At 37.1% G+C, this 22,434-nt stretch overlaps 3 protein-coding genes across 3 annotated transcripts; 1 reads left to right on the forward strand and 2 right to left on the reverse strand.

The window, feature by feature from the left end:
- Positions 1–5,638: 5,638 nt before the first annotated feature.
- LOC126795438 (probable transcriptional regulator SLK3) lies at positions 5,639–9,081 on the reverse strand. The gene is made up of 10 exons (XM_050522279.1): positions 8,945–9,081; positions 8,218–8,710; positions 7,980–8,111; positions 7,657–7,708; positions 7,355–7,569; positions 7,166–7,234; positions 6,981–7,084; positions 6,632–6,725; positions 6,477–6,546; positions 5,639–6,351 (listed from the first exon to the last, which is right to left on the reverse strand). Exons 1-10 carry the CDS (start codon positions 9,079–9,081, stop codon positions 5,639–5,641), a joined length of 2,079 nt encoding a protein of 692 aa, XP_050378236.1.
- Positions 9,082–14,489: 5,408 nt separating this feature from the next.
- LOC126794599 (uncharacterized) lies at positions 14,490–17,351 on the reverse strand. Its single transcript, XM_050521355.1, has 3 exons — positions 17,220–17,351; positions 15,482–15,833; positions 14,490–15,378 (listed from the first exon to the last, which is right to left on the reverse strand). The coding sequence occupies exons 2-3, from the start codon at positions 15,830–15,832 to the stop codon at positions 14,770–14,772; spliced, it is 960 nt and encodes a 319-aa protein (XP_050377312.1). The 5' UTR covers position 15,833; positions 17,220–17,351; the 3' UTR covers positions 14,490–14,769.
- Positions 17,352–18,331: 980 nt separating this feature from the next.
- On the forward strand, positions 18,332–22,340 carry LOC126794598 (lysophospholipid acyltransferase 1). Its single transcript, XM_050521354.1, has 8 exons — positions 18,332–18,724; positions 19,201–19,256; positions 19,490–19,710; positions 19,811–20,219; positions 20,982–21,067; positions 21,554–21,617; positions 21,703–21,821; positions 22,018–22,340. Exons 1-8 carry the CDS (start codon positions 18,423–18,425, stop codon positions 22,153–22,155), a joined length of 1,395 nt encoding a protein of 464 aa, XP_050377311.1. The 5' UTR covers positions 18,332–18,422; the 3' UTR covers positions 22,156–22,340.
- Positions 22,341–22,434: the final 94 nt, after the last annotated feature.

Below are 22,434 nucleotides of genomic sequence, written 5' to 3' on the forward strand. Positions count from 1 at the left end.
ACAACCACATATTGATATGTGTTCATTGTTTATTTTACAAGCATGATTTAGCATCAATATCTTATTCAATGTGGTGCATCAGCATGTGTAGTTTCAAAAGTGGTACGTGGCTAGTTATCATGTGACGACCATAACTAATATCTACAAACGTCATGTGTAGTGTACAGACTTTCGCTACACACACCACGTACATACTATGCATATATATCTTTACTAGGCTAATTGCTAGTGCATTTAATTACCACTCCATTGTCGTTTGAAGCACACATACTAAAGTCTCATAGACTAATGATATTGTATTTTTCGCATCAAAATACAAACGTCGCATGCATGTAGAATGCAAACTAGCCAATCAAATCATATGAAAAAATTGCTAATTGACTATTTGTTTTACTTGGAAGAATTGAAAGGAGAATCACCCTAAACCGACATCTCTTCAAGCAAAGCCAAAGGGCTACTTGCAACCATTCCTCGAGCAATGGATCGTCATGCTTGGACAACTCCAACATGATTTTGGTACTTGTATGGAGCGCAACACAACTCCACATCGACATGAGATAAGTAAAATGCTATGCCCCTACTCTTAGAACAAAGAGTCATTACCATGCCTTAGCATGATTTTATTACTTTATGAAGTATGCATACAAAATATCGCACTTTATATACATGCCCATACAACTTTAAACCGTTGCCACGTATATGCTTAGAGAAAATGTGGTGCACACACTTAAATAGAAAACTTGATTGTGCTAATGAAACTATGAATTATTCAAACCATTGTTCAAACGAACAATTAAATTCCTTATGCAGGCTGTTTCATTAGACAACAGAAATCTACGGCAATCTCAAACATCACGAAGTTCGAACTACCTTCCTCGCTAAAGAGAGAGAGAGAGAGAGAGAGAGAGAGAGAGAGAGAGAAAGAGAGAGAGAGAGAGAGAGAGAGAGAGAGAGAGAGAGAGAGAGAGAGACTTATCCAGAAGGCTCAAAGCCGTCCTATGCCCTTAGAGGCTCACATGATGCACTACGCCCTCAGAGGCTCAAAGCCGTCCTACGCCCTGATAGAGCGTTAATTAAAACGTCTATAATAAACCCTGTAAAATGTCATTGTTAGTATATAATAAGCAGAGATCGTTCAATCTGGGGAATTGAAGGGAACTCTAAACTTTTAGTGTTAACAAATAATGAGGGGTTTGAGATTGACTATTAACTAATAAAATAAAACCTAAATTACTATTTACATGATCGACTTTTCTTTACCAAACTAAACCAAATTCACCATTACACCACATAATTACAAGTTCGAACCTATCATGCATTCTAATTTGACCAATTACATACTTTTAGACACCAATACAATTAGAGTCTTAGGGGATCATCTAATCATGCAAGATTTCAATTAACATTTAGATTGACTTAGGGCCTAATCTAAATTTGCATGCAATCGAATTCAATAACACTTAGAGTAGAAATCAAACAAGATTACATTTAAGCACCAAATCTTTGTTGGAGACATATTTCATGTATGGCGTCACCCACCATGGTTTCACATGCAAATTTCCAGAATTTTTACCACTTTTAATCATCACAAACCGAACCTACTTAAGTCATGATTCGTTTTGTGTCAATATGGTTGATGAATCTAGTACTCAAACACAATCTTAGGGACTGCATCCAAGCACTAAATTCATATGCACATATCTGAAAATTATCTAAAAGTATGAGAAAGATGATTAGAACACAACAATAGAAATACAAACTCATTAATTATAGGAAACCATCAATTCAGCAAAGATTCAAAAATCCAATAAAACAATATGAAAATTTCGATTCTTAATACAAAACAATAATCTCACACAAACATCATACTACAATCTTCATAGTCAAAGTATTGTAAAAAATCAAAAATGAACAACCCCGTGGAGATGAGTTGCGAGAATCACACGTTGTAAGAACCTTGGAGGTGTGTCTTTAATGGTGATTTCGGTGGAGATGAAATTGGTATATGAGGGAGAACGGCTTGCTGTTTTGGTGAAGGATATTTGAAATAGTATTTTAGTAGAGTTTTGGTTCTTGAATGCAAAGGAGAAGTGATCTTATTTGAGAGGTGAAGCCATGTATATATAGAGGAAAGAGGGAGGGTTTGAACTTGCCTCTTTCTTACTACGACTCCATGACTCAATTGTACAACAATTAGGGCTAACCAAAGTACAAATTGAGGTAAAAACATGTTAAGAACGTCGCAAAAAATGCTCATATCACGCCCACAGAGGCTCACAGGACGCACTACGCCAACAACAGTGTCTCTAAAGTCGTCCCACGTGCACAACTCACTGCTCTTAGATGGACGCATTGTGCTCAATATCAGCGCATAAAGACGTTCTACGCGCACAGATCATCGCGCTCAGATGAATGCACTATGCCCATTATGGCCCAAAGCCGCCTTACGCATGCACAATACTCTCACGGGGTGCACTACGCCCTAGAGGGATCAAAGACGCGTTCAACTCGCACTACACATTCATCGGCTAAAGTCGTCCTACGCGCATCGCGCGCAAAGGCCGCACCTGCCTTCATAGGCCAGTCGACTTATGCACACTACGCTAAAAAGCCACCCTTGCCTTCAGGCCAAAGTCGTGCTACATGCATCGCGCGCAAACGCCGCACTTGCCTTCATAGGCCGAAGCCGACTTACGCGCACTGCGCTAAGAAGTCGCACTCGCCTTCATAGGTTCAAAGCCGTCTTACGCGCAACGATCACTGCGCTCACAAGACGCATTACGCCCCAGCGGGCTCAAAGCCGTCCTACGCACACTGCGCTTAAAGAACGCATCTTGCCCTTAGAGGCCCAATGACAAAAACGACCCCCAATAGTCTGTAGTTGAGAGAGTCATTACTTAACCGGGGAGTGTGGAGACTCGGGTGGGGCCCAGCAGGCCCCGCAACGCTGATTATGGCAAAACGCTTATTTTAACTCCTTTGTCAAGAAATTGCCTCTTATGCCTAGTCATAATCAGCGCGACTATGAACACACTTAGGCTCAAAAGCAGCCTAACCTCGTAGTACGGGCATGGAGCCAGCTGTGCAATGAGCCGCCCCGCGGCTCAAACTAACGACGGACGCGCCCGTACGCGTATCTCAAAGGAAGCTCCAGAGAATACCTTAACTTGACCAAGTCCCACATCATCGGATGAGTGAATGATCTACCTCAACTCAACTATTAAAGGTCAAACCCTTGGCCTCATAAGGTAAGTAATCTTAACCACTTACTGTTACTATGCCAAAATTACTATTCACCTGATTTAGGCATCATAGAGTTGAAGACCACACCGTCGTGGTCTCCACTTTGACGAGTTGTGCTACTTGTGACAAGAAAGAGAGTAAGGAGCGCATCTTGATGAAGATAAGAGTAATGGAGTGAACTACGACGCAATAATTTAGTACATTAACATGCCCCTTTATGATACTTGTGTAACCCATCACCACCAAAAATATCATTAAAAGACGTGAAAGTGAAAATTTAAAGAACCATACCTAACAAATGCCTCATTCTCAATTAAGGGTAATTTAGTTTCGTTAACTTCAAAATAGTACATGATGTATAGATCTCGACCCAATAGTTGTACATGTCGTTAACTCCGTTTATTTCAAAATTTTCTGTCTATTTTGCAAGGTAATTGTGTCCAACATCCTCTCCACCTCTCTCGCATCTGCCTCTGCAACTCCATCCACTATGACTAAACCCTCAACCTTCCCATCACCATCCAAGCCCGCGACCTCCCAAACAACGTCACCCTACCCGACACCTCCATGTGCCCTACCCCCTTCACTGACACCTCTGCCTTCCAACAACCCCTCCAACACTTCCTCTCCCAACACCCTTTTGACTTCATTGTCATCGATGTCTTCCACTGTTAGGCTTCTGACGTCATTGACTCCCAAGAATTGTCTTTAATAAGAATGAGTTCTTCTCCCGCTATGTTATGCAAAACGTCAATCGATTTTGGCCATATGAGAAATTGGGTTCCAATTTGAAGCTATATGTGTTCCCGGGTCTTCCTGATCATGTCAAACTGATGAAGTCCCAACTCCCCATTTTCGCCAGAAACAATAGTAAATTGGAAGACAAGAGCTTTAGGGTTGTTGTGAACAACTTCTATGAGTTAGAGTCGAGGTATGTTGATTATTTCAAGAATGATTTGGGGAGCGGGATTGATCCGGTTTCTCTATGCAATAGAGCGAAGCTATTAAGCCTGAAAGAGGCCAAGATGCTTCAGTTGACAAGGAGAAAGCACTTCAATGCTTGAATTGGATGGATAGATTATTCAAAGAAACCTAACTCGGGAGGGATTTTGAGCCTGAAAAATGGTCTTCACCATGTTCTCTAGTTTGAGAGGGATTTTGTATACTTGCGCAGTGCACACAATGAATTGACCGGAAAAGGGGAAAGACACAATTACCCCTGTAAATTAGAGAGAAAACCCTACAATAAACGGAGGATTGACGACATGTACAAATATTGGGTAGGACTATAGACATCATGTACTATTTTGAACTTAATGAAACTAAATTAGCTTTAATTTAAAATGGGGCATTTGTAATGTATGGTTCTTAAAATTTCCATGACATGAAAATGATTCTTTAGTTGTATCACAGTTTTTTGAGAAAGGCATGAACCAAACTCATCAAAGGATGAACTTTTACCATCGCTAAGGGTTTGCTATTTGCTAGGGGTTTTTATATCTATGGTTTTGCATGTGTGGGTGTACACATGCCGGATTGAGCTTTTGTTTATCCTCTTTGTTGGAGTTTATCAGACATATGAGGTCATGTTCTTTTGTCCCCCTCCTTTGTTAAATAAATAAATAAATAACATATGTGATTCTCTTTGAAAAAAAAACTTTTACCATCGAGATAAAAGGCGTGAGCTTATTTGAATCAAGGAAAAACAATTAAACTCGTGAAATTGAGTCGTATAAACCCGTGTTTGAATACATATTTCTTCTGATTCATAATCATGACTTCTTATGTGATTTACAAAGCGATAGAATTATGTTTTAGCACGTAGTATATGTATGAATCACTGTAAACTATTATTTGTGTATTAGATGTTTAACATGTCATTTAAGTTTGGGAAAGCCTTTTTGAATTAGTATTTGATTTAGGATATTGTAGTGAACTAAAATAATGACACACAAAACATTCAATTTTAGTGTTATGATGAATTGGTAACAACCATTGGTAATCGCTCGCTCTTGGGACTTGAAAGAGTGAACGTGGTGGAGTAGGATACAAAAAGAACGTATCTAGTAAGATAGCAAGTTCTAAGTTTGGTACCGGTCAGTTCAACTTAGTTTGATTAAAAGCAAGTGATTCCCATATCTACTCCTATGCTTCTTTGTCAACATGTATTTATCTCATTGCGAATCCAAATACAAGAATAATCTAGATCATAACCCAATGGAATTAGAGATATATATTGCAAAAGTTGTCAAATAGTCATTACATTGAGTTGAAACTCATCATTCACTAAAAACTCAAAATGATCATCGGACGTGGGTTAGTATCCACTTTAGGGGATGGCAAAAAGATAAGACCTGCACCTGGGGACCTTTACATAACCCAATCAACTAACTGGTCAGGCCTTCCATGAGTTCCATCCATAGTTCATGTCATTATTATTTCCATAAAACTTACTGTGATCGTGATAACTGTCAGACCTACTGAAGCCTGATTCTGGTAATAAAACCTTTCCATGAAAATTGCCACCGACTTCCGACAAGTTCCTAGTAAAGGCAGCGTTTGAGTGCGATTGAGGGGTCCTTACTGGCATACTGCCCAACACATTTCCAAGGGCAGCTGCAGCTGCTGAGCGGCCCCAAACTCCTGATGGCATATCTACAGCTGAACTTTTACCTCTACCCCAGTTGACTTCGTTCCTGACATGCCTATTCACTGCCCGACTGTTTATAAATTCCTGTATTAAGTTTTGCATAGCATCCTGCTGCATAGAGGAATTTGAACTTGACGAGTCATTTCCCACTGAATTCTTGTGCAGCCCTGAATGTGAGGTCCTAGGACCCTCCAATGGCGAAGAGTCTTGGTTCAAACTAGTTTCCCACTCGCCATCTCTGCTCACAATAGGGTTATATTCTGGGACATTTGAGAAACCTTCAATATTGATAGATGAGCAGCTTTGATTTGCATTACTTCTCATCAGACCACAAGATGTTGCCATCAACTTATTTGCGTCTTTCAGCAGACCTTGAGCACTCTCTTTCTGGCATTTTTCTCTTATTTTCATTTTGGGGAGCTTGGTGGGAGTTCCTCTGCAATAACTCTTCAGGCTCTCTACAGATAAACATAGCAGTTACCTCAACTACGATTTTTCAAAGTGACACATGGAGAATCAAGGATTAAACCGAAACTATAATACAGGAGATGTCCCATGAACAAAAATTGGAGTTGCCACATACCAATTGGGCTAGTGCCGCTATTATGACAGAATGTCATTAGATCTTTCATTCTATTAACAGCATCAGCTATCTGTTTACAATGCACGAGTACCTGTTAACACTTAAAACGCTAACATTTTTGCTGAAGTAAAAAGAAATATGAAGTTTACAATTACCTTCAAGAACTGGGTATATTTCTTAGAAAATCCGAAATGATCAACCTCATATAGACCGAAAGCTTTTTCTATTTGTCCTCCTGCTTCCAGGATCCTACAGTAAGATAAATAAAGAATTAAATTTTAGTTATCTATCACAATGGAGCTTGTTTAATAATTATTATAACTGCTCTAGATAACTCCAAATAAGAGGTTTACGAAAAGCTTACCGCAACATGAAAATAATTTGTAAGTAGCTATACCACCAAGTGTGAGTACAATATATGTTAATTTATACAACTAAAACTCGAGGGACAAAATCATCTGACTTTGATCAGAAGAAGAGAGACCATCAGTTCTTAGTTCTTACTTATTGCAACTAGCAGCTTGTACATCTTGGGATGAAACTCCATTAGATCCTCTATCATCAATAGAGCACTGATAATGCCGTACAGCCCTACCCAACTCAGAGACCTAGAACTCAAAGTTACAAGTTATGGAAGGAGTGGCCATGGGATGATAAAAAAGAATTAGACCACTGAGGCGAACTGGTACCTGAGGTGAAACAGAAGTTCGACGAAGAAAAATTTCATGGGAGCGTGTACAAAATTCCCAGGACAATATCTGAAAAATGAAAAGAAAAAACATCGGCATTTATAGCACCATTTTAGAAGAACAAGAAACAAGATGAAAATGAGCTATAAATAACAATAAAACCACCAACTTTATACAGAGTGGGTTCACCTTCAAATTGGGAGAGAATATTATACGAAGTCGACCTTCATGCACAACTTGAAGCTGCTCATAGACACTTTCTTGAACTGCTCTTCCACATTCCAGCAACAATATTCCTGACGAGAATCTACTCTCACGAGGGAAATCCAGGAGCAAGAGTTCATCAACCACACCACCCTCAAATGTTATTTTACTTAGCCTTGGAAGCACTTCAAAACTCAACTCTGCCAAGGGGTAAAGGACCAATACAAAACATAAAAATCCAAATGTTCAGAAAACACGTTTAGAAATTAAAAATGGACAATGTTTACCAAATCCTCCCCTGGATTGGCAATTACATAGGCCACATGGCCATGATGATACCTGAAAAAAAAACATTTGCAAAAATATAAAAATAAATAAAACAAACAGACAAATAAACTGGAACAAAGAACAAGCATTCTAAAACTTATGAAAAAAGAAAATGAGAAGATTCTGGTGCAGTCAAATCAAAAGGTTTTACTATTTCAGTCATACGTTACAAAATGATAAACCCAATTGACCCGCTAAAAGAAGTGGGTGGGAGACACAATTAGACAGTATAAATTGCCCTTACTGGAAAAATCTTAATATGTAGCACATAATAAAAACTAACCATAGCTGCATCGGGGAAAATACTAAGTGGATGCTCCTCATATTTTTTATAGCAGGACAAACACCACCTTCTTTTGGCACAGGGGTCATAAAACTCTGCCACAAACTGCCTCCAAAAGGCCAAGTTATTATCCTGCAATCAAGGAAATAAAGAGATGGATGACATTGGACAAAGCGTGCTATTGTTCCAATCTATGATAGATAGCAATCTTATGTAATCAATTAAGCAAGCAACTAACATTTGGCCGCTTTCGAGTATAATGCAGGTACTGCATTAGTCGATGTGAACAAACACCAGGCTGGTGCAGGGCAGTTGCTTGATTCACCACCTCCTGCTGTGGAACTGGGTGCATCATCCATTGCAGCTTCTTATCATTATCAACTACCAACTGTGGAGCAGAATTAAAAGAAGCTTCCTGATCTTGATTTGGTATCACATGCTGAGACAATGCATGTAACTGATCTCTTTCCACTTCAGCAGAGTTCTGACTCTGCAGCATCTTCTGTAATACGAGATCGTTCATAACAGCCTCTTGATGGTCATCCAATCTAGCTTTCTTATGCTTTCGCTCTTGTACACCACTAAGAAGTGCACTGTGGTTATTCAATGCTAGCTGACTAGTACTAAAAACAAATTGCTCTCCTTGCTTCCTTTTATGCATCTGAGAGCAATTTTGATCCAAATGTGAGGTCTGCTGAAATTTGGAAGAACCACCTACAATTGAAAGTTTGAGCACAAATTATACACAACAAAGTCACTGGTTCAAACAAAGTAGAGTCAAAAGCTGCACAGGTTCATCTAAGATGTAATCACGTAAGATAAAGAGTCATATCAATGTTCATATATTAGAGAACTTGCCCAAAGTTTCAATTATCCACTAGTTTCTCATGTTGTTTAACAGATAAAACAGTCATATCAATGTTGCCGGATAACATTCCAATATTAACTTTGCTATCTTAAAAAAAGTACCTGACAAGTTCTCATTCACGAGAGAAGCTACAAGAGCTTGATATTGGGCATCATGTTGTAGTAAGTTATCAGATTGCAGAAAGCTTCCGGTCATCTTAGACTTCAAATACTCATCGAGTGCATTTTGCATCATGGAGGACGTAATCTAATTGCAACATAACAAGCAAATATAAATAAAACAATTATTATCAGCCTTAAACATTGACCATGAGATAGGAGCACAAACTCAAACACATTATGCAATTTCAAGCTTCTAATTCACAGCAAAGCTAGAGAGATTACTAAAATCTCAACCTTTTTCTGAAGTACCCACTTGCCTTGAAAAGCCAAAACCACATATTTTTCAAGCTTTTACAGACGTTGATACATACATGACCAATAGCCAACAAAACTAAAATTCAACAGTTTTTTCTTAAGAAAAACAAGGGAAAAGAACCACATTTAACCCCCATTACGAAAACTAAATCAGAAGAAGCTTAGAAAGCAAAAGCACAAACCATCTCAGAAACTAAAAAGCCCTGAACATTTCTAAGCAAACAGTCTCAGAACCAAACAACGCCTCAATCTTTAGACCCCCAGTCAAGATTTCTTCTCTTTTGTTCTTTCAGAAATCAGAACTCTTTTGCACAAACCAAACAGATCAACCTTTTCAGTAAAACAACCATACCCCAGAAAAAACACAATGCGAAACAAAACAAAATAAACACAGAATGCTGGGTATCCTCACCCAAATGAGCACCAGAACCAAGCCAAGAGAAACCCAAAAGGCCAAAACTTTGAAGCAGAAAAGCTAACACAGACTCAGGGACTGTGATTTAGCGTAACCCCAGAAACCATTAAGGCATTTAATGCAGTGAAGAGTGTGGTGCAATATAGCGGGAAGTGGCAGAGAGACCTTTGGTAGAGAGCGGGGTCCGAGAGTGGTGACCGGCTAGAACCGGTTAGCTGACCGGACGCAATTTGACGTAGACTTACTGTCACAGTGTCAAGAGCCACGTACTTGGGTCTCCTCTGAGTTTGCAGAAGCCTATGAACCTTCTTGTCTCCTTGGCCTTTATTCTCTGCAACTGGGCCCTGCGGGGATCTATATGTCTTGTTCCCTATTTAACCTTTACCTGTCAATTCACTCCTCTATTTATTTATTTTTCTCTTTGTTTAAAAAAGAAATTTGTTACTAAGACCTAGGACCTCACATTTACTCACTTAACTCCCTCTATTTTTATTTATTAAATTACATATATATCCTCTTACATAATGACTATTAAGGACAATAATTATATTTTAAAATATTTTTATTTTATTTTCAATACAATTTCTGATTCAATAATAATAAATTAATTACAATTTATTAATTTCCTTATCCATTTTCATTTTCCAATTCTATTACATACCTTAGAAAATTCAAACATATGTTAATCAAAATTTTAGTATAGTGAATATCGGTCATGTCATATAAAGTCTCTATCCTCGTACATGTTGAGCTCATATACAAAATATATATATACAAAATGTAATATATATATATATATACACACACATTTACAACATAATGAGTTAGTAATTAAATAAAATTAAATAACTATTTAAAATATTCGGTATGAGGCATTGAACATAGAATAGAAAAAATAAAATAAACAAAGATAATAGATTCATACAATTCAAATAATCTTATGTCATGAAGTACATCTCATTAAAAATTCTTTATTATAGTTTGATCAAAGAATGATCGTCCTCTTGATATATATATTTTTAAATGAAGGTTTGTATGATAAATGACAAAATCAAAATGAAAAAGTGGAGGGGTTCAAAATTTAATGATTTTTTGTTAAAAAAACGGAGGTCTAATGAGTAAATGAGAGGTGTAATGAGTAATATATTGAATTACATATGAATAGTATAACTAAGGTTATTTTAGGAATTTAAGAGGAGTTCTGGTGAGCAAATGCTTGTATTGAAATGAAAAAAAGAGGTGTAGACATCATGACTGAGAAAATGTGGAGGTTCCAATAACAAATCCATTTGAAAAATTGAATATATAGGGTTTCATATGATGATTCATGATTATGATCTTTTTTTGGGAAGTTAAATCAACTTAATTTCGAGATAGCAACGAGAACTACTTAACGGTTTAATGATGTGCTCATATTATCATATAATTATATGCATCATATCCTTTCTATGTTTAGTTCTCTAATTTATAATTGATTTATGTTATTTTAGTGTGTTTGTAGGTTTGTGTCAAAGAGAGAAGAAAAGAAGCTAAAATGTGCTAACAAATATTAAATGACAATTATATTCTTCATTGTCAGAATCTGATTGTGCAGAACCACCGACTTTGCCGAGCTACTGTGGGAGTTACAGATCGAATCAGACCATGAGCCTTATACTATTGGAAAGATGCGGAAGTCTATTTTCTGTAGGATTTTACAAACCTTGATTTCGATACTTTTAGAGGAAGTTATGATCGTTTGAGTGACGAGAGGTCAGAGCTGAAATCTGTTTAGGTTCATTAGCATTTATGGATAGTTCAAGTTTCATAGCGCAAATGCATCAATTTCAACACATACTTGGATTCAGATGAGGATGAAAAGAGTACATGTATTCCTACTTTTACAAGAGATATTTCAAGATTTTCCTATTCCATATCAAGTTATGAGTCTAAAACCAAGTCTTACAAGGAAACTGAAGTCAAAGATGAGCAATAATTTTTCGTATATAAGGGAGCATGAATTTCATATGAGAGGTGGTCTCCCAAGCACAATGTAGATGCCTAAGGAGCAAATACCATCCATCTATCTTCCCCATTCTATTATTTTATGTTTTTGTTTTGTTTTTTTAGTCGTAGTTTGTTAAATCTTTTTCTAGGGTTAGGATGATGCCCTATCATGATTGTTTATGTAGTTTGATGTTTAATGATTGATTTATAGTTTTTTTATGATGAATTCTTAGTCACTATTTGAATCGATGCTTTATGTTAAGTTATTTTATTGATCACCTTAGGGCTTTGTATCTAGTAGTTAGAAGATGAATTTGAGGCATACTTGCAATATAATTCAACTTAGCTTCTTGTGATTAAGAGTTGTGAATTACATTATTGTCGTACCTGAAGTAATGGTTTGCATGATTCTCTTGTTTTCTAGAATGGAATGAGTCATTCATGTTAAACTTATATCATGATAGACTGCATGCTAGGATATACGACCTCTGCCGTATATGGAGAGTATCATATACTTAAGGAAAATTATGGTATAAGTGTCGTAGTTAGACTTAGATACGGGAATTGTCATCTAGAGATACGAAAGAATCTATTAGTTGTATCGATACATAAATATGATTGTGAATGGTTGATTCTGATACCCTAGGTTCTATCTTGTTTGCTTATTCCTTTAACTCTCATATAATTTGTTATTTGAAAACCCAAAAACTATATCTTCCTTTTCTTATTTGTTTTTATGTTCGTAGGTTAGATCAATTAAATTAGGATTAAATCGATTCTCAATCCCTAGTTGAAACGACCTCGTACTTGCACACTATACTAATGATGATTCGTGCGCTTTTACGAGTTTTAATTAAAATTTCACAACATTTAACATAGGCTGTCAATTCCGACACGACCCGATAACACGACTCGAAATCCATACGAAATAAAACAGGTTGAACCCTCATGATTAGAAAGCGGGTCAACTTAACCCGTCATGACCCATTAATAATCAGGTCAACCCGCATAACATGATTAATATAAAATCAAGAAAAATTATATATAAAATAAACATAATCACCACCAATTTAAGAAAATAACATCATTTGTAATACGAATTGATAAGTCTTTACTCATTTTGAACTATAATATAGGTAATAAGAGGGTTAAACAGGTAACTCGTTTAATAAGTAGATTGAGTTTGAGTTTAAATTTTTGACATGATTATTAAATGGGTTGAGTTTGTGTTTATATTTTATGACACATAAAACACCTTGACTCGACATGAACCCAACCCGACACGACCCATTGACAACCCTAGTTTAATGTGCTAAGCGTATTCGGTGGCAACCTTCAAATGCTCAACAGTTGAAGCTTCGATGGTTGAGTAAAACATGGATCGCCAAATGTGTGTTTCGTTGTGAGGAATCAACATGAAACCCTTTGATTTCAGCTAGCAAACCAATTGGGGGTTGCTAGAGTTTTTGTAGCATAAGCCACAATTCTTTGGGCTCCATTTTGAGTTAATGATCTTCCGATATGTTTATTACGAAGCAAAATTTGTGGTCAGACCTTTAAGTTTTGCTTATGCCGAGTCTCGGTCGATTTTCTAGTTTATATGCATTTTCCTATTGGTGTTCCTAATGTTTCATTTGGATCGGCCGAAAAGAAAAGCATTTCGCAACTTATGTTTTGTAGTGTAGTTTTTTTTTTAAGAAAGAAATAAAAAAAACCTTAAAGTTGAACATGTTCTACAGAGAAAACCGAAGAAAAGGTATGCATAGTACATTAGAATTCAATGTAATCGCACTAAAATCAGGAAACAAAATGGAGAATGAAGCGCAATCAAAAATTGGATTTGGCGGTAGTGAATCTTAAATTAAATTTCATGAAGGGTGTTTTAGGACTTCACAAACCTTTATTAAACCTTTCGCCTCTTGTAATTGTGTTTTGTGAATGCAGCTGAAAAGAAAAAGCATGAGTGTACATAAGCACGAGTGTACATGCTTTTATAATTTGTGAAATTCTATTGTAATTTTAGGGAATATGCAAGTTTGGAACTTTTACGAACCAAACTAATCGGGCGTGACAATAAATATAAGTAAACAAAGCTAAAAACGAGTCTAACGACAAAAGATAGTATGTTAGGCCATTCCTTTGGTTCAAGTCAATTATTCATATTTACACGGTTGAGCAAGTAATGGGCCCCACATTCCACAACATTGGGCGAGCAAGGTACTTTAATTGCGTATTTGTTAGAGTAACAAATGAAATGATCGATACTGCGTATTTGTAATTCATATTTGCACGGTCGAGCAAGTAATGGGCCCATACATTCTAGTTTGGCCCGAAGTGATTAATTTAAAATTTGTTGTGCAGTGAGAATAATCAGTTATTTAGCAGCTTTTACCTTGGAATAGAAACCAAATTACAAACTTGAGCCCACCATCTAACTGAATTAGTCAATTTTCGAGTGCTTCTCTTCTTGTTCAAAAAGCACGAATTTGCACCTGCAGTGTTAAAGAAAACACATTTGGTACTCAAATTTCAGGGTATTGAAATTTTAGAGTCGAGAACTGTTAGATTTGTCATTGTTCACGATGTGACTTGCCGGTGTGCTAACTCAACAACACCGACTTATAAACTCAAACTAGAGTTTTATAATATTCTGAAGTCTGAATAGCACACACCCCCAAAACAATGAACTAGTATCACAACCCACACGTAGCCCCAGTAAGACCATTAACTTGGATATACAGCGTTGCCGAGCCTCTGATATGAGCTAGTGCATACGTTATTTTGCAGCAGAACTAGAGTGTCTTTGTTATAACATGTAACAGAAACAGTTCAACTGCGAATTAACACATGTTTCATGACAGAGAAACTGAAAGAGATATATAATGCATAGCCAAAAGTAATCTGTCATTAGGCAACCAAAATAAGTTGTAACCATGAGGTTTATCAGAAATCTCACTGCCTAGGATAAGAAGATGATATATGTCCCATGTAGGTAGCTACTCAAAATGGTAAGGAAGGAAATAGAAAATGAGTTGGGGATGATGGCTGACGGATTTGATTCCTTCCAATGTAACTAAAGAACAAATGCATATACCTTATGTTCTATCATACGCCATGTTCCAACAGATGTGTAACATATGTTCGTTTCCTTTCCTCAGACATGCCGAAGAACACTCTCAGCAGGTCATGTTGACGAGCTAAAATGTTTGTGGCTCGAAAGACTTGCAATTCTGTAAGGTCTTCGATCTTGTTCAACTCACTATCAAGTTTCGCTTGCAATTCAGCCACTTCCTTATCAATTGAAAAAATATTGACGAGAGCATCAATCTTAGAGGACATTGTGCTTACATTCTTACTCATCTTCTCCATTACCTTTGCTTTTACCCTCCGACCATGATCTGAAACACTTGGGGCACTTTGTGTAGGTCTCCTTTGTTGGGCGCTTGGGGTACCAAGTGTGCATGATACATCAAACTCTTCAGACCCCTCAGATTGTGATTCCACATTCAGATTCAGATTTTCTGCAGCAGCATCATCATTCATGCCTATAATTTGATCAATGTTTGCATCCTCATCCTCCTGTTTGAATTCTTCTTGGTCATCATCAACATTATCAATGTAGGCACCAACTTCACGAGCTTTTCCGTATATCTCCCCCAATATATAGTAGTACGGAAATGGCTTACTATACAATCCACTTGCATACTTTCTATTCTACAAGTACATGTCAAGGACTGTATAATCAATACTTCTGAATATTAAAAATAACAGTAAGTGTGTATCGATGTCATGGGAAAGATAATATAAGTAGACTTACCCGGATCCATTTATCATATACCCTTTTATCACAAACCAACATCATTTCATCGTCATTCCAACCAAACCCACTTTGAGCTAACATTTCCGCCAACGCATAATACTTTTTCTTCAAAGTTTTAATTCGTGATTCGATGTGGGGAGATGCCTGTATTCCACACCCTGGCATTTTGGCTTCCATCATAGCCTCTATCTGGGTCAAATAACCATTTTTGAATGCATTTTCAGATCGCCACTTGGTGTCATGATACAATTCTTGCAAAGATTCAACTAACGCAGAATCCTCCTTGGTTGTCCAGAAACGCTTATTCTGGCCCCTTCCTCTTTGCTTTAATGTTGAATTGGAAACCATCCTGCAATATTAACAGCACCAAAGGAAGTTCATCAGAACAAAAAACACATCACATATGCATAAACAATCATATAAGTACTGAATTAGAATAAGCATTCTAAATCATCCCTTCCATTCCATTCTCTAGGGGCTCAAGGCAGGCAAACATGCCATAATCTATTTATAAAATTCTGCCTGTGTATAAGGCAGTATCTGGGTTGAATCTTAGTAGCAGTTACGCAACCACAAAGAAGCATGTATTAGCTTTTATGCTTAACATTCACAACCAAAAAAGAAATTCAGCTATTTCTTTTCCATACTGATTTCTAAGCAACAGAATTATCAACCTAAACCAGTGCTGAAAAGGCAGGATCGGACTGTCATTATCAAATGATAAAAGCTTGAGGGTGTAGTCATAAGGGGAATAAAAAAAGCGGGAAAATGAAATTATGTCTAAACACATGCACTAAACATGCAAAGAGAAGGAGGGAGGCCATTACATTTCTTAAGGGAAAATGTTTAATACCCTTCCTTTTTTTTTCTCTGTTTTCTTTCTTGCTAATAAAAATTGCAGCATCAATATGCTTAGAAGCCTAGCTAACTTCAATATTTGTGCCTGAAAAGACATGACAGCAATTGAAAAGTTGATTAATCCACCTAAATAATTACCCTTACGAAAGCTTATTCAGAATTTCAGATACATAAGAGATTGTCTCACAACTTTCTGAAAACCAGAACAGTAACAATGCAGATATGTGCTTTTCTTCAGCACACTATTGAGTCCACAAATACATTTTCATTGCAGTTCTTCTCAAGTTCACATATCACAAAGAATCTCAAAATAACAGAAGCATTACCGAGACCGAACGACTTACGGCCTGAATTTCCCCATAACAGCTAATAAAGTACATCTCTCTCCTGATGCAGCTCATAGCCAAACAAATTATCAAATCCCTTTTCTTTAGCATACATTTCAATTACTTTATGAAGTCGATATGTTATTTCAACTCAATATTAACAAACAGCACCATCTGATTGCCAAGTTATAGATGTAATTTAGTTCAAGATTATACATCACCAAAGGACATAAATTTAGAATCACAATCCCCAATGCCATATGTCAAACCAGGTTTTGATTCTCAGTGCTTCACAACCAGTTACCTTGAAGGTAAAAATCTTGACATGGTAAAATCAAATATAAACCTTCTGTAAACCCATGAAACACAGAAAGGGGTGAATCAATTGAGCCTAAACCCAAAATTCCCAAGTCACACACAAAAAATAATAATCACAAAGCAGAGAAAATTCCAGACATGCAAATACCAAAAGCTCAGGACGAAATATATATACAATTCAATCGAAGCAAACCCAAGACATGCTCGAATCACTGGTCATTTGGGTCACTTACTTTTCACGAAGAAGATCACGAGTTCGGTCGTCCAGTTTCGGTTTAGCTTGATGCCGCCATTGCGCGCGGGTTTCTTGAGTGTTCGGAAGTGTCTGCAGAATGGTGGAGGTTACGTTCGATTGTCCGAATGTATCAAAAATTGATGGGGAAAAGCTGGGCCTGTTGGGCCGGGTTAACTGCAGTGTGAGGTTTTGGCTTTGCGCAATGGTCTACACTTGTGTAGGAGGTCTCACTACTGTGGCTATAGAATCCGATTGTCTTAATTTGGGTGATTAATTTAAATCAATTTTAAATATGCCAAGAATAATCAAATACAAACATACAGTTGTGTTGTGAGAATTTCACAAAATTTATGTTAAAGTGTTTGGTGAATTTCGGAATATATGTGTGTTGAGTTTAGTTTCTAAAAAAAGGGTGTTGAGTTTATAAATTCACAAGTTAGATCTCGATTTTCAATGTGAGGTGCATATTTTTAATTAATACAAATCACATTTAAAATTGATTGAGCTATTGATTAAAAAAAAATTGACTGAACTAGCTTAAAGCGCAAGACCAAGAACTGATGATGTATCCAACATTAAGCTGCATCTTGGTTTATGGTTGAACATAAATGCAGAACAAAGATTTGAGCTACCTTGTATTTTCTTTTTCTTGCTGAAAAACAATAATAGTGTACCATCAACGTCTACCGAATTACCAATGCTTTGTTGAGTAGCTCCATAACACACAAAGATGAAGATTTTAATATTTTATGGTAGTTTCACGTATTGAAACTTGAGAGTCGAAGGTCGTTAGATTAATCACTTTAAAATACGTGCATTGTATGAACATCGCCATTAGTCCCATGATGATGATGATGATGCCCTGATGAGAAGCCTTAACTTTAACAAGGTTTCGATGACTTCAAGAAAACAAACGAAAGAGACACACTAACGGCTCAAATTACCGTCCTATCCAAACAAACTCTAACGACCCAACCCCCTTACGAACTTAGCTCGAGTGGGGCCACCAAGTGCAGTCTAGGGGCATTCCCGTCAGTCAACACTGAACGAGTCGTAAACTACAAAAATCCCCAAACTCATAAGAACACAGAGATTTCAGAATCTTCAAACTCCAATCTCTTCTTCTTCTTCTTCTTCTTCTTCCCCAGAAGACATCAGAAACCAGAATAAGCCCCACATCGAAAGAAGCAGCCCAGCCGTAATGGGCCTGGAGATGGAATCCATGGCGGCGTCGATCGGGGTATCAGTCCCGGTGCTCCGGTTCCTCCTCTGCTACATCGCCACCATCCCAGTCAGCTTCCTGTTGCGGGTCGTCCCGGGCCCGCAGGCCAAGCACATCTATGCCGCCGCTTCTGGAGTCATACTCTCCTATCTCTCATTCGGGTTCTCCTCCAATCTCCATTTTTTGGTCCCCATGTCTCTCGGCTATGCCTCCATGCTGTTGTTCCGGAAACATTGTGGGATCATTACCTTTGTCCTTGGTTTCGGCTACCTCATTGGCTGGTATGATCTCTCTGCATGATGATTCGAATCATCCGAGGTTGTTTTTGGTTTATTCAGAGTGTTGTTATAGTTTTGGATCAGCAGAACTGAAAATCGGATTCTTTTTTAGTTTTGTGTGTTGGAGGAACTGAAGTAGTTCGTGTTGGTTGGTTAGTATGTTTGTTATGAGTGATTAGGGTAGGATTTGGGGTTTTGGTAGTGGTTGTTTTGAGGTCTAAGTTTTGAAATTTTTTTTTTGCTCATGTTACTGCCTTTTGGTTTTTGTGCATGATGTTGTAAGATGCATTTTCACTGTTCATGATGGAGGGACAAGTAGGTTGTGCTCTTCATGGATTCTGCTAACTTAACTGAGTTTGTTTATGGTCTAATGGTCTTGAAGTGATAGTACTTTCAACTATATGAGAGTCTTTATGTTCAGGTTTTTTATTAGGCTTTTTATTATTTGATTCTTAATGCAAGCATCTGTATGTGTGTAGCCACATGTACTACATGAGTGGGGATGCATGGAAGGAAGGAGGAATTGATGCAACTGGTAATCACAGATTCCAGCATTTCTAGCTGACTTGCATTTCCCCTTTATGTTATGATCTTTATTGAGTTGCGATGAGTGTCATTCTCCTGCAAGAAAATTAATAACTTTGTGTTATGTGTTAATCAATGATAAGTTCTTTTTAATCGTATTTTGTATTTCTTCTAATATTTTGATATTACTAGTCTTTATTATTCTGTTCAATAAGCTAAGTTTGTATTATTTGTCATATTTAGGAGCCTTAATGGTGTTAACACTTAAAGTCATCTCGTGTGCAATAAATTACAATGATGGGATATTGAAAGAAGAAGAGCTACGTGAGTCTCAGAAGAAGAATCGGTTATTTAAGTTGCCCTCATTAATCGAGTACTTTGGATACTGCCTCTCCTGTGGTAGTCACTTTGCCGGCCCAGTTTATGAGATGAGGGATTATCTCGACTGGACTGAAAGCAAGGGGGTGTGCTTTCTATATCCCAAATTTGTTTTTTTGGTAGTATGGTACTCTTGAGATCAACACTATTAACTAGTTTTTTTTTTTTCTGTTTAACATCATTCAGATTTGGAACCCTTCAGAGAAAGGACCATCTCCATCACCATTTGGAGCAGCAGTTAGAGCTCTTCTCCAAGCTGCATTCTGCATGGGGCTGTATTTGTATTTGGTTCCCCAATTTCCTTTGAAAAGATTTACTGAACCCCTATACCAAGAATGGGGTTTCTGGAAACGATTGAGCTACCAGTATATGTCAGGATTTACAGCACGGTGGAAATATTATTTCATCTGGTCCATTTCAGAGGCCTCTATTATTCTTTCTGGTCTTGGTTTCAGTGGCTGGACAGAATCTTCACCACCAAAGCCAAAATGGGACCGTGCAAAGAATGTTGATGTTCTAGGCGTTGAGTTTGCAAAGAGTTCAGTTCAGTTGCCACTTGTTTGGAACATACAAGTCAGCACCTGGCTTCGTCACTGTGAGCATCTTTTTTAGGATTTCCTATTTCCTAAAATTTGTTTGCTGTCAGTAAATTCATATATTTATATTTAAGTATGGTGACTATTTAAAAATATCTGGGCCTGGCCTGGTAACTGTGAGCATCTTCCGTCATTAGGGTTCCTATTTTTTAAAGTTTTGCTTTGCTGTCAGTAAAATCAAATATTTATAATCAAGTATGGTGGATGAACTATTTGAAAAGCTTTCTATGAATGCTTGCTCATGATAACTGTTAGCATCTTTCATCCTTAGGGTTCCTATTTCTTAAGTTTTCCTTTGCTGTCAGTAAAATCAAATTTGTATACTCAAGCACAGTGTATGACTTATTTGAAAAGCTTTCTATGATTGGGCCTGGTCACTGTGAGCATCTTTCATCCTTGGGATTTTTTATTCTTAAATTTTGCTTTGTCAGTAAAATCAAATATTTATATTCTTTTTCTTTTTTGCTACTTATATTCAAGTTGGTGCATGAACTATTAGAAAAACTTTCTTTTAAATAATTGGTCCTGATATTAAAAAATTGAATGCTGAATTATAAGTAATTTGACAGTTTCACCAGGTGGATAATGATTGAACCTTGAACTGGGTAATTGATCACCTGTTATATCTGTTTTGCTTATACTGAAATTAATGATGAAATTTTCGTTTGGTGTATTATCTGAAAATCATCAGTCTTATACATATGAAGCAGGAGATGTTTGTTTATAGTGGTTGCATTATCTGATATATAATTTTTCTGCAGATGTTTACGGAAGGCTTGTTAAGCCTGGGAAGAAGGCTGGTTTCTTCCAGTTGCTATTGACACAGACTGTTAGTGCTGTTTGGCATGTGAGTATAATTTGTTATAGCTTCATTCTGAACTCATATGCATGCGTATATTTTGCTGACTTTGTGCCTTGAGGCTTGAGGCAATAGTGGCACTGTGTATGTAAGAAGCACACCAAATTTAGCTGATATTTTGCCAACATTTGAACATGTAATTTCTGCTAGAAAGTGCATCCATAGTTTTGCCTTTCTTTTAAATGACTTTCTGCACTCATTTTATAAAATGGAATGTAGTCTTGACCCTTACTATAGCAACAACCGAACAATGAAACTTTTTGGAGGTATCCTCAAGACCTCAGTAATTTCTATGCACTCTTGTCCAGTCAAGTTTCAAAAATCTTATGCTAATCACTCCTTAAGGTGTCTTAGATTATTCGGGCAACTTATTTATTTAGTCATATACTTTTTGTCATGCATCAATTTCTCTTTTATTTTCTCGTTCAAATTTAAATTTCTGCATCATATTGATTCCTCTTTGAACAATTGTAGGGACTCTATCCTGGGTACATCATATTCTTTGTTCAGTCAGCATTAATGATTGCTGGTTCAAGAGGTATTGAGATCACGGCCTGTGTTGTCAAATTATTGCTTTGTTAAGATAATTAACTGTATCCTTTTTAACTTGCTTTTGCAAACAGTTATTTATAGATGGCAGCAATCTGTACCTAAAGGAATGGATGTTGCTAAGAACATTATGGTGTTCCTGAACTTCGCATACACTGTTTTAGTTCTGAACTACTCATGTGTTGGATTTATTGTAAGTACTCTCTCTCTCTCTCTCTCTCTCTCTCTCTCTCTCATATGCAGGCATGTACATGAACACATGCGCTTTGGCACACTACGTTGACACCCCATTGCATATGAACACGTTCGATTCAGATGCACATGTACCTCAAGCATGCCATTTTCTGATGCTTTTAAGTTTCCTCATGCATCTGTTTTGCCTGTTACAGGTATTAAGCCTTCATGAAACACTCGCCTCCTACGGTAGTGTTTATTATATTGGTACTGTTCTGCCAATTGTATTGATCTTGCTTGGTATAATAATCAAGCCTGCGAGGCCTATTAAGAAGGTTCGGAAGGAAGAATGAGTTAGTTGGTAGTAACAACATTTTCTACTCCTTGGAACAAGATTAGAAGACTGATGCTTTTCCAAATTTACTTCACTCTGTTTTCCATAGATTGTAACATCTATTGTGATACGTGAAAATGTTGAGCCTGTTCACCTATGACTTAATCTTTCTTTGAGTTATACGAGGAGCGCATATTTGGTCTATTTTCATAAATCTCGCAATTTTATGAAATCATTAAGCAGTACTATTACTTCCTCTATTGAAAGAAGGGGATGTCTTCTCTTTATGTAAAACAGA

Source organism: Argentina anserina, chromosome 5, assembly GCF_933775445.1.
Source record: "Argentina anserina chromosome 5, drPotAnse1.1, whole genome shotgun sequence".
NCBI classification, from domain to species: Eukaryota; Viridiplantae; Streptophyta; class Magnoliopsida; order Rosales; family Rosaceae; genus Argentina; species Argentina anserina.